We start from the raw sequence: 12,134 nt of genomic DNA on the forward strand, positions 1-12,134 counted from the left end.
AGGGGCGGGGCGGGGCCGGGCCATGGGGCGCCCCGGGAAGAGCTGAAGGCGGAGCGGCGCCATGGCGGAGGTACGCCCGGCTGCGGTGAGTCGGGTCCCGGCGGGAGGGAGGGTGCGCGGCCAGCTGCGGGGCCGCTAACAGTGCATTGTTGCTGCAGGGCGAGAACGGTATTGGCAACAGGGCGATCCGCGTGGGTACCCGCCGGAGCCAGGTAGGCGGTGGCGAGTTGGGGGTGTGGGGAGCCCGAGGTAGCCCTGGACAGCTGTGCACGAAAGCGGATGCTTTCGTTTCTCCGGGTCCCAGCAGCTTTCGTGCTCGAAAAGCAAGCGAGAGCGGCGTCCGTGCTCTTCAGGGAGGCGAGACTCAGGAGGTGCTGCTGCTCCCCTGCTCGAGGTCTGCAGGGAAGAGCAGAGCTCCCTCGGAGCTCTGCACTCGGTAGCGGCTGCTGGGAGGGCTCAGCCGTTCTGGGTCGTTTGTTGAGAGCTCGAGAAAAAACTTGTGAACGCTTTTCTCGGTGGGGCTGTTTGCTCTCATTAGCGCTTCTTTCGTGCGATTTGCGGAGTTAACGTGGCACCTTCTACGATAACGGGTATCTTTCTGTTTATTGAATTGCGAGGCAGGCGCGGCTCTTGCGGAGAGGTGAGGCGGGACCCGCCCCAAACACTCCAGCCCTCCCAAAGGCCGGGGGAAGAATTTGTCCGGAGATACAGTGGGTATCTCTTGCCATCCTGCTGCAGCAAGGGAGGAGCTGACTCGCAGAAGATAACCGTCCTTCAGGCCTTTGTTCTGCGATAAACTTGTTCGTTCTGGTAGCGAGGTCTAAGAAAGATTCGGTACTTCAAGGAGGGAGAGAAAGCATTACATGCGGACTTCAGAGTACAGATCATAGGCTCACGCATGCTACTACTTTTTCTAACCTGAGGTTGCAATGGGAAGCCACAAGCTATGCTCATTTTGTATGTAAGGAAGCTAGAGTCTTGAGAACAAAGTTAATTGCTCCGGGCTATGTAGCTCGTTACCAGGAAAGAAGCTGAAACGCTGTAGTTAGAGGTGCTTGCTTGATTCTTCTGTTTTTGTTTTGCTTGCCTCCGCCTTCTTTTTTTTCTTTTCTGCCTTAAGATCTGGTGCTTGCTGTTTGTGCAGACCTTAGCTGGTACTTTTTTGTCTGTAGAATTTCTGAATAGCATTTTGATCCTATCAAGGCTAAATAATTCATATTTGCCAGTACCTGTAGAACTTTTAGAGGCAAAATCATACTGACTCCAAAAAAATCATACTGACTTAAAAAAAAAAAAAAAAAAAAAAAAAAAAAAAAAAAAACAAAAAAACAAAAAAAACAAAAAACAGCATGCAATATCGACAAAATTAATGGTTTGAGAAAAAGCAGGAGTTACTTTCTGTTATATGACTTTTTCTTTCTTCGGTGAATGACAGGCTTTTCTTACCTTTCTGTTTGCTTCCCAATAAACACCTGTCTTCCAGCAGTGACATTCCATTGAGGAAAAACGCCTTAAGGTTAGTTAGGTACACTTACGTAAATGCTGTGTATGTATAACATTGCCTCTGAGAAATGAAACTTCTGCCTAGGGGACAGCTAGTGATTTTAGGGCAGCTGGAAGCAGTGCGTGTGAATCCTAACACGTTTTTGCTTCAGCTGTTCTTCCTAACTCAATACATTGTTTTTGTTTTGACTTGTTATGCTCGGATCGCAGCAGTGCTGGATATGGGGAGAGGTTATTTTGTTGCTTAGATTTAAAGAAGTTCTGTGAAATGTTCTGGTCACCTTACAGGCTCAAAGGATTTGTATACATGACCTATTGTATTTGGAGCTGCTTCTCTCTAATGCTTATAACTTAGAGAACATAGTGGGTCATGCCTGCACGACTATCAAAGAGTGACAAAGTCCTCTCTAGCTGCTGTGTAGCTTAGGCTTTTTGCGTAGTGCTTTGTTTTCGTGTTCATTGCAGCTAGCCCGGATTCAGACTGACTGTGTGGTTGAGATGCTCCGTGACTTTTACCCTGAGCTCTGCTTTGAGATTGGTAAGTGGTGTTTTGTTTTTTCTCCTCCAGTTGCTGCTCTGATGTCGGGTGGCAACAGGAGCCAGGCAGTTATCTATGTGTGAATAGGGTATTGTCAAGAGCAGGTGAATTGGCCACATGTTATCTAAGAGAGCAGTCTGAATTCTATTAGGTTGCATAGCTGAGCAACTGCTGCCGGTATTCTCCAATGGAGAAGGATTGATTACACAAGCTCCTGTTGATTAGGGCCTGTATCTGTCATGCATATGGTGTTACATTGCTCTATTTGAGAATCTGGGCAATGTCTTTAGAGTTGGCTGTTCCCGAAACCTGTCCTCTTTCTCCTTTTGTGTTTTTGAGTCATGAAAGAAATCTCTATTTCACTTACAACATATTCTTAGAAGTGAGCTGCTCTTGAATCTGTCTCAAGTCTGTGTTTGCAGCGTGGTAGTGTGTATTGCTTGTTACTATTAAGTAGATATCACCAGTCAATGTGCTCTGATGATGCCTATGGCTTTGTATTCTCTGAGCAGTTGCCATGTCTACAACTGGAGACAAGATCTTAGATACAGCACTGTCTAAGGTAAAGGATTTATTTCAGGTGGGAATGAATTAAAAAATATAGTACTTAAAAAAGTAATTGTATTTGATGCGGGTTTTCTTCTGTGATTCATTTTTCTTCATTTACATGTAGATTGGGGAGAAGAGCCTCTTTACCAAAGAGCTGGAAAATGCACTTGAAAGAAATGAGTAAGAGCTCAGTTTTATTACTTGTCTGGCATTTTTTTTTATTATTTATTTTTTATATACTATAAGTGTGATCTGGTTTCCTTCTTTCTGATTAAGGAAGAAATTCTCTGATACAACATGCTTTTTTTTTTTTTTTCTTTTTTTAAACTCCCTATCCTGGATTTAGGCCATGTTTTGGAATAATGGTGTTCTGACTGTCTGCCCAATTTTTTTTTTATATTTTCTCCTCTGATTTGTACGTTACTTGTGCAACAGAGCGTGTGTAATCTAATTCATGCTTGCAAACATGTTCTTTATTTTACTACTTTGTTACTGTATTTCAGTATTCTGTGGTTTGCATACTGCGTAACATACTGCTTGTTAGTGTGCTATATGCTAAATATTTCACTAAATTGTATATGAGCAAGTTGTGCTGCTTTCTGGAGTAATTTCTTCTTACAGAAAAGTCAAATATATAGGGTTGGTGTTTTTTCTTAAATATCCTGAGTAGGGCTGTTGTGCTTATGGCTTGATAAAAGTATGTTTAAAAGCAAAGATGCTTTCTGCATCTGTAGTATACACATTTGATAATGCATTTTCCAGTAAAGTCAGTGGAAAAAAAATACCGGAGGCTCAATCATTTACAAGTTGCTGCCCTTATAGTGAAGTAGATGGCGTTTGCTTTGCTAGCTATTATTTTCACATTGAACCATGATACCAGTCAACATACTGGTTGCATACTGGTTCAAGGGAGTCTCTGTGTCAATATTTCTAGTATCTTACGCTAATTCAGTCTGGTTGTAGTGTATCTTGTACTGCTACTGGGAGGAAGGCATTATCTCAGTTTTCCAGATTAGAAAAGGCAGAGAAAAGTAAAATGGCTCTTCAGAATTGCTAATGTAAGTCTAGTAGTAATTCTGGCTAAAGAGTTCTGAGCATTCTTTCTCTTTTCTAAACTAATCCCAAGAATTGGATCTACACTTTCCTGTTGTTAACTGTGGGTCTCTGGCACTACATGACCCAACATCTGTTTAGTGTTGTGATTACTGTTCTCTAATTCATAGAGTTGACCTGGTAGTTCACTCCTTGAAGGACCTGCCAACTTCTCTTCCTCCTGGCTTTACCATTGGTGCTATTTGCAAGTAAGTATGCGTGCAAAGCCTGACTGTCTGAGGGACTTAACATTTTGCAGTGTGGATAATGGTAGAAAATAACAGCTTAGATCTTCTTTGTTGTTTGACCTTTGATTATTCTCTGAAATAGTGGGAGAACTAGTGTTCCGTAGCCAGCAGGTTTGTTGGAAATCCTTGCTGTTAAAAAAGGAGAAGCCTTTTGGAGCTAGACGATGGTTCCTTTAGGGAGCAGCACCAGAACTGTTAATCTTAATGGCCTTCTGTTAAATGATGTCTGCCATTCTGCTCTTGCTTTTTTTTTTTTTTTTTTTTTTTTTCTCCCAGAAGAGAGAACCCACTTGATGCTGTTGTCTTTCACCCCAAAAACTGTGGGAAAACGCTCAGTCTTCTTCCTGAAAAGAGGTGAGTAGGGAGAAGGGGAAGTCAGTAAAGCGTAAAAAATAGAAAGGAGGAGTTTGTTCATATTTCCCAGTGATGAATCAGTGAGCTTTCCTTATCCTGCAGTGGTTTTTGCACTGCCTTCAGTTAGCTTCTGCACCTATATGCTGAAAAGAGCTATGCTAATGAGAATGTTGTTAATTGACTTTGAATGTCATTAGCCACCTTTGAGATGTAGTGCACCCTTGAGATGCAAGTGAGACCCTACCTTGCTTCAGTCTCCAGAGTGGATATGAGGTCCTTTGTGTAGTGCTCATTACAGGAGGATGCATGCAGTGCAGACAGTGCGTCCAGAGCAGAATCCTAACTTGCATGTCTGTTCTCTTGTTCTCACTCAGCCAATTCAGATTTCTTTGTTGCTTTTTTGGGCACATATTTTCTGTGGTATTTTCTGGTGTATATTCAGGTGGAGCTAAGTACTGTTTTATGCTAAATTTCATTGATTTAATTTTTCCAAACAGTGTTATTGGAACTAGTTCACTTCGGCGAGCAGCCCAGCTCAAAAAGAAGTTCCCTCAGCTTGAATTCAGGGATATTGTATCCTTTTGCTTCAAAATGTTGAATCTGGACAAAGTTGCAGAAAGGATTATGGAAGTTGACACAAAGTCCAGAATCAAGGGTGATATACAGTACCTGATCTTCAGGAACACACTTCCTCAAAGGCTGCCTCCTGTAACCCATTCTGTAGTGCATTTTGTCCTGTTGTTTTCTCATGATTCTATAAAGAAAGGGCCTAGCTTTAATCTAGCTGAGATTCAAAATGCTGGTGCATTTCATATTTAGCGATGTTCTGAAGGCTGCTTAGTGGAGGTCTATCTTAAGTTTGTCACAGTGGCAGCCAAATGCTGATCAGTCCATGACATCTATAATGTGTTTTGGGCTGCTAGTTTAGATACGTGCCACTGAAGTGGGGGTAAAACACATTACCTCAGTCCCAGTAACCCAGTTCATTGATCTGCAGAATTATTTGATGCCAGGTATGTGCCATTTAAGTGCATCATTTGTATCTTTTCAGAGAGCATGCTTGGATTGTTATGAAATATTAATCAGCAGAAACAAAGAAACAATTGTCCATATTTAGCACTTCTTTCAGAATGATACCTTGACTGATTCTTATTTGGAGGCTTTAAACAGTCGAGTGAATGCTAAGTGATTGTATGACTCTGCATACTGTTTCTCTACTTGCTTAACCACTTGTACAGAGAGGAAATTTAAACACCCGCTTGAAGAAGCTAGATGAGAAGGAAGACTTCAGTGCTATAATCCTGGCTGCTGCTGGATTGAAGAGAATGGGCTGGGAGAATCGCATTGGTCAGGTGAGTGTCAAAGTAAAAAATCCCATTCTCTTCTAGGCTATTGCCTGCTTGATTTTCAGACCTTGTGATTGTCCCATCAGAGGTGCACATGCAGTCTGCTGAATCCATTGCCACGTTAGCTTGATGTTATTTGCTTTAGGAAGGGTTTAATTTTGCTTGTTTCTTTTTGTATACAGTTACAAAATGCAATACTTTTCGTGTTACAGGAACAGTTTGTAATATGGTAACGTCATAGCATTTCATGTGTGCAGTGAAACAGTGCATGTCTAAGATTTTTTCTGATTAACTAATGAATAAAATATTACTGTCAATGTGAGGAATAGTACCTTATCCTACTTTCTGAGATGGAAACGCTGAGGCATGGGAAGGGGGAGGTGATATTTCCCTTGGGCACAAATGTGGTGTTAGAAGTATGCATGGAGTTCAGTTCTTCCTTTGTATGTTCTAAAAAGTGCAACATGACTTAACTCTGTTTTTACTTTCTTCCAGCTCCTGAGCCCTGAAGATTGTCTGTATGCTGTGGGACAGGTACGTTACCATTTTTGTCCTTCAAGCCTGACTGCATATGGAAAGCCAGCAGCAGTGTGATGTCAGGTGGTTAACTGTGGCAACCAAGTACTTCTGATGTATTTATTGCCAAAGAAGAATTACAGTGATCTCTGTTGCAGCCTCTTACTCTCCTTATGTTCAGCGTGTGAAGAACATTAAGTCAGCTCCGTGAGTCTGTGTAGTGGGGTTTGATTTCTATCAGCCACAGAAATAGTAAATGGTAAGGTAATGTGTGGTGCAGCTACCCTGGGACAACTCTGCAAGTATGAGGCAGGGCTAGTCTTGTGCTGTGCTGGGCTATCTGTACAAAGCCGCTGTAGTGTCGGTTCTGTGGCACTCCCTTCCATGCAGTGTCCTGACTCTCTGGCTGTGCAGAGCTGAAACGCCCGCCTTGGGGCATGTTGTTAGCATTCTTGTTTCTAGGCAAATTGTTCCAGCCCGTGCTGGTCATGTAGCTGAACTTATACACAGTGTTGCATAGTTGGTATCAAATTTGTGAAACCTGAACTGGCTGTGCATTTTGTAGTGCAATCATTATTGTAATGTAATGCAGTTGTTTCCCAATCTGGATGAATTCCTGGTTGATGAACAGCTGTTGCTGTTACTTACAGGTTGGAAGCAGTAAACAGTGACGGCTTTGAAGTTATCCCATGACAGTACTGAAGGTAGTCAGCCAGATGAAAGTGAAAAATCAGCCAGAAATAGTGTTTCTTTTTTTTAATCATGTCTTTGTCATGTACTATACTTTTTTTTTCTTGTCTTGTTTTCCATTTGGGAAAGAATTGGTTTGTGATTGCTGTTATCTTCAGACAAGGTTGCAGAACTCACGTTTATCCAACTTTCTTATGCTGTTGTGACAGCAGAGCAGGTGTTTGCATATATGTAGTCAGAAGAGGGATATGGTCTGATGTTGAGCTAAGGAAAAGATGTCAGGTGACTGTATGATCTTCAGTACTTGTCTAAGTCCTGAGTTTCCCTTTACAGCAGTTGCTTCAAGATGTCTTGCAACCAGTTGATTGTTTCTTGAATAATTTCTGAAAAATCTATGTACTTAAATACTGCTCCCTGAGTGAAATGCATCCAGACTTCTGAGTTGTGTTTCATGACCAATGCTGAGTGCATACAGACACTTAAGCTGAGGAGTTCTGTTATTACTGTTGTCTTACAGGGGGCTTTAGCAGTGGAGGTTCGAGCCAAAGACCAAGAAACGCTGAATATGGTATCTGTCCTGCATGATGGAGAAACTGTATTATGCTGCATTGCTGAGAGGGCTTTCATGAAACATTTGGTACGTGTGTTATCCTTGCCCTTCTGCTTACAGTAACAAATAGTGCTCTGTGCAACGGATGGCGTGGTGTGGGAAGACTGTTACACCTGCTAAGTAGGGAGAACTTGTGAACTGGGAAGTGCCTGAACAGAAATAGGTGGAACTGTGTGCAGCATATACTTTTCAGAAACCTCTGCTTTGAATGCACTGGGAGGAAACTCAATGTCGTTCTGTTTTCAGGAGGGTGGCTGTAGTGTCCCTGTTGCAGTTAACACCATGCTGAAAGATGGCCAGGTGAGGAATATTTTGTATGTATCTGGAATTATTTATGAAAAACTGTTCCAGTGTGTGCATGTTCTCTGAGGTTCAGCTCAGCAGATGTCTTCACAGCTGAGTAGGGCAGATAAGGGTTACTGTCCAAATCAGGAGTATGAGAAAGTAGTTCTGGTTACAGAAGCTGAGTCCTAGAAAACACCCTTACTGTGGTAATTAGATTTTTTTTCATCCTCTCGTTTCAAAGTTTGCCCTGAGATCTCAAAGTCTGCCTTTTGACTTGGGAAAATCAGTGCATTTATACAACAGATTATGAATTAAGTAGGTAGAAAGCTAGAAAGTATTTGGTTTCTTTCTTGGGAAGATGCATCTTCCCTAACAAGGATTATTTGCATTACAGTTGTATCAGACTGGCAGTCTGATTAGACTGACTGCAGAAGTGTTGCTGTCTAGGTTGGTTTTGTGGTAAACTCTTTCTGTCTTTCCAAGTTGTATTTGACAGGTGCAGTCTACAGTTTGGATGGGTCTGATAGCCTTAAGGAAACAATGCAGACCAGCGTTAATTATCCACAACAGGTATGCAATGCATGTTGGACTCAAAATTCAAACCTGTAGCTGAAGGATAAAACCAGACATTTTGAGATCAAAAGGTTCTTCAGTTTCAGGTGTTTTTCCCTTGTTGTTCTGCTAATTGTTCTGAGAGTCCACAGCATACAGCTGTAAAGGCTATTCAGACCACAGATTCTAGCTGAATATTTTTCAGTGAGCCAGCAGTGTGCCCTTGAAGCCAAGGAAGGCCAGTGGTATCTTGGGGTGTGTTACAGAGAGCGTGGCCAGCAGGGCAGGGGAGGTTCTCATACCTTCTGCACTGCAGGGGCCACATGTGGAACAGTCTAGTTCTGGGCTTCTCAAATCAGAAGAGAGAGTGAACTGCTGGAACAAGTCCAGTGGAGGGTTGCAAAGATGATAGAGGCCTAGAGCATTTCCATTATGAGGAAAGACTTGGAGACCTGGGGCTGTTTAGCCTGGAGAAGAAAGGCTGGGGGGGGTCTTAGCAATGCTTATTAATACCTAAAGGATGAAAGTCAAGCAAGCAGATGAGGCCAGGCTTTTTTTTTTTTTTTTTTTTTTTTTTGGGTGGCGCACAGTGGTAGGACAAGGGACAGTGGGCACAAACTAGTACACCAGAAATTTCATACAGATATGAGGAAGAAGGTTGACAAACAGGTTGCCCAGAGAGGTGGGGGGGGAGTCTCCTTTGCTGGAGTTTTTTGAAACCTGTCTGGATGGTTTCCTGTTCAATCTGCTCTAGGGAAGAACCTGCTTTCAGGGGAGTTCAATTCTGTGATATCTAGTTTAATGCAGACTTATTGCCCACTCCTTCCCACAGCCTTACACTGATGTGTTTATTCTTGCAGAATGAAGATGGACCGAATGATGATGTGCAGCATGTTGGCATCACAGCCAAAAACGTCCCTGGTCAGGCCCAAGAAGCTGCAGAGAATCTTGGTATTGAACTAGCTAGTTTACTTCTGAGCAAGGGAGCTAAGCACATCCTTCGCGTGGCAAGACAGCTGAACGATGCCTGCTAGGCCCCTAGTGAGAGCAGCAAGATTGTTACAATTCTTGCTGCAGGCTTCACAGCTGCTCAATCAGCTGTTGGAGGAAGGGGGGTTTTTGTTTTTAACATTTGCACCAGCCTTGTCTGACATTTGGGCATAAAATACTTGAAATACCTAACTAACTTGGAGTTATGTTTATTGAAGTTTACCTAAGTTGCAAAATCTCTCTGAAACTTAAACAAGTTTTTATTGTTTGGACAGATATAGTAGTAATTGTTCTCCTATTGCGTTTAGTAACAAAGCATCAAATACAGATTATAGTCAGACCAAACAGTGGTGTTACTGCAGTACTGCGCTGTGCTGACAATAAGTAGTATTTTCTGTAGTCACTGAACTTGGGAAATTGCGGATTATTTGGGCCTGTTATTTTCAGAAATGTTGAAGGAGACTAGCATTAGGTTCCCAATGCATTCCTCATGGGGAATTTACCAGATGCTATATTCATAAGTTTTGGCTACAGAGTTGCTTTAAGTTATTAAATACAACCTTGTCACTTGTTCATAGTGAACTATTAGGTAGCTGGTTAGCCAACTTATCCCACGTAGATGTAGTATGAGGATATGCATTGATATACAATAACTGGTAACCTTTGACCTGTAGAGTAAGAAATTTGCCTTTCCCTCTAGGCTGTGAGCTATTTCCCTGTTCACGGCTGAACTGTTGTTTTGCACTATCATGTTGCAGTGCCTTAAGGAAACATCAAAATAACCTATTTATAGGGTTCCAGTTTGGAAATGAAGCATTGTTTATTTTCTGTGCAACATCTGCTGAATTTGACAGCAGAGAAACAGTCATGTTATAAGCACCCAAGAGTAAGTCTGTTCGAAGAACGTCACCTATTTACAGTTTCTGTAACTGAACTCGAGCAGCCAGTGCCGGCTGCTGGTGCTTCCTGCCTGCTCCGCAGCGCGGCCTAGCGCTTGCTCCTCGTAGTTGGCCTCCGGGCGTGGAGCTGCACTGCCCTGGGCCCTGCGCCGGTATTTGGATGCAGCCCCCGCCTCTCCTCTCCCGCGGATCGCAGCTCTCCCAGTGAACATTGGAGTGGCCCTGAAAAGGGCCTTTGTGTGGTTCTTGGGGGGAGGTGGGGGGAGGAAGGGAAGGAGCCCGGCCTAGTACTCCTGCGACTGCTGCCCGCTGCCCTTCTTGCCGGCCTTGGCAGGGCTCGCGGCGCTCCCACCCGTCTTCTTGGGCAGCAGCACGGCCTGGATGTTGGGCAGGACGCCACCCTGCGCGATGGTGACACCGCCCAGCAGCTTGTTGAGCTCCTCGTCGTTGCGCACCGCCAGCTGCAGGTGGCGGGGGATGATGCGCGTCTTCTTGTTGTCGCGGGCCGCGTTGCCCGCCAGCTCTAGAATCTCGGCCGTCAGGTACTCCAGCACGGCCGCCAGATAAACGGGTGCGCCAGCGCCCACCCGCTCCGCGTAATGTCCGCGCCGTAGCAGCCGGTGAACACGCCCGACGGGGAACTGCAGCCCGGCCCGAGAAGAACGAGACTTGGCCTTCGCTCGGGCCTTACCGCCACTTTTGCCTCGGCCAGACATGGCGTCTCGCAGCGGACCGAGCACCACTCCGAACACTCAGCAGCTCTGCGGCGGGACGAAGGGAGGACGCCTCCACCCGTCTCTTTATAACCTCCCGCACAGTAGGGCCCCGCTCATTGGACAGCACAAGGCCGCCTCGCTATTGGTGCTCTGTCGCGTGAACCTCCTCTCTGACTGGCCGCCTTTGCGCCCGCCCCCACTCCTTAGCGCTTACCTCCTATCTAATGGCGACGGCGACAGACCAATCAGAAGACAAGGCGCCAAATTCGTACCACGCGGTAGCCGTTGGCGCTCGCAGCCGGGTACGGTAAGATGGGGCAGTGCGGCGCCGGCCGGGCCCCGGGGTCCGACTCGCCGGCGGAGCTCGGCAGTGTGCTGGCAGGGGGCGTGGCTGGGCTCAGCAGCGGCGCCTCGGAAGGATGTCTGGAGCTACGCTGTCAGGTGGCAATTCTATGGTGCTGGATAAAGCTATCTAAATAAGAATTCGGATGGAGAAAAATTAATCGTAACCGGCAAATCTAAGTGGTTCTTATCAATACTTTGTACAAAAAGATGCTGTGATCTGTACTCTGCTAACCGGTCCCAGAGATGCTCTGATCTGTGAAGAGCACAAATGCTAGACACTCAGGAAAAAAAAAGCTCGTAGGATCTGCTGCAGAAATTTCTGGCATTGAGCAGGGCAGGAGAGCACAGCACTGTACTGTGGAACCTTGTTTCACTGCAAGTCAACATTCTTAGGACAGAGAGCTGAAGATGAAAGGGTATTTCATGTTATTTTATTCTCAGAATGCCCTGAGTTGTGGGTATGATTTATAATGTAGTATTCTACAGATAAACCTGAATTAGCCAAGAAGGCATTCTGGTTCATCTGTTCTGCTGTAGAGTCTCACAGAAATTGCAGTTCTTATTTCTTCTCTCAAGGAACAGCGACAAGTTTTTAAAACTTCAATTTCATTTCTCCTGCTTTCCCTAAACACTCTGTGTAAAGATTCGTGTTGCTTATTTCCCCTCTGAAAGGTATTCTCAGTAGCAAGGATGTCCAAGTAGTGTTGAATGTCTTCTGTCAGCAGAATTAGACAGAAGAGCTCTGTCTACAAAAAGAGAATTGTGATTCTAGTCTGGCTTGGAGTAGTTTCTTGCATTCTGAAAGGTGGCTTGGAGTTCTCAGAGGATCAGAATAAGATTGAATTGTTTTGGTCAGCAATTGAATAAAGTTCACTGGAAGGTGCAGCTCCTGGCAGTTCAG

General features: G+C 44.4%; 2 protein-coding genes across 2 annotated transcripts; one reads left to right on the top strand and one right to left on the bottom strand.

Annotated features, from left to right (window-relative positions):
* Positions 1 to 61: 61 nt before the first annotated feature.
* HMBS (hydroxymethylbilane synthase) lies at positions 62 to 9,317 on the top strand (the record flags this gene model as incomplete). Its single annotated transcript, XM_079545849.1, has 14 exons — positions 62 to 85; positions 159 to 212; positions 1,969 to 2,041; positions 2,554 to 2,621; positions 2,715 to 2,770; positions 3,814 to 3,891; positions 4,207 to 4,284; positions 4,782 to 4,857; positions 5,523 to 5,636; positions 6,126 to 6,164; positions 7,354 to 7,473; positions 7,693 to 7,746; positions 8,215 to 8,301; positions 9,144 to 9,317. The coding sequence occupies 14 exons, from the start codon at positions 62 to 64 to the stop codon at positions 9,315 to 9,317; spliced, it is 1,095 nt and encodes a 364-aa protein (XP_079401975.1).
* A 1,139-nt stretch (positions 9,318 to 10,456) lies between these two features.
* Positions 10,457 to 10,888, bottom strand: H2AX (H2A.X variant histone; the record flags this gene model as incomplete). Its single annotated transcript, XM_079545764.1, has 1 exon — positions 10,457 to 10,888. The coding sequence occupies one exon, from the start codon at positions 10,886 to 10,888 to the stop codon at positions 10,457 to 10,459; it is 432 nt and encodes a 143-aa protein (XP_079401890.1).
* Positions 10,889 to 12,134: the final 1,246 nt, after the last annotated feature.

The sequence above is a fragment of the Tetrao urogallus genome (genome assembly GCF_951394365.1).
Source record: "Tetrao urogallus genome assembly, chromosome: 22".
Classification (NCBI taxonomy): Eukaryota; Metazoa; Chordata; class Aves; order Galliformes; family Phasianidae; genus Tetrao; species Tetrao urogallus.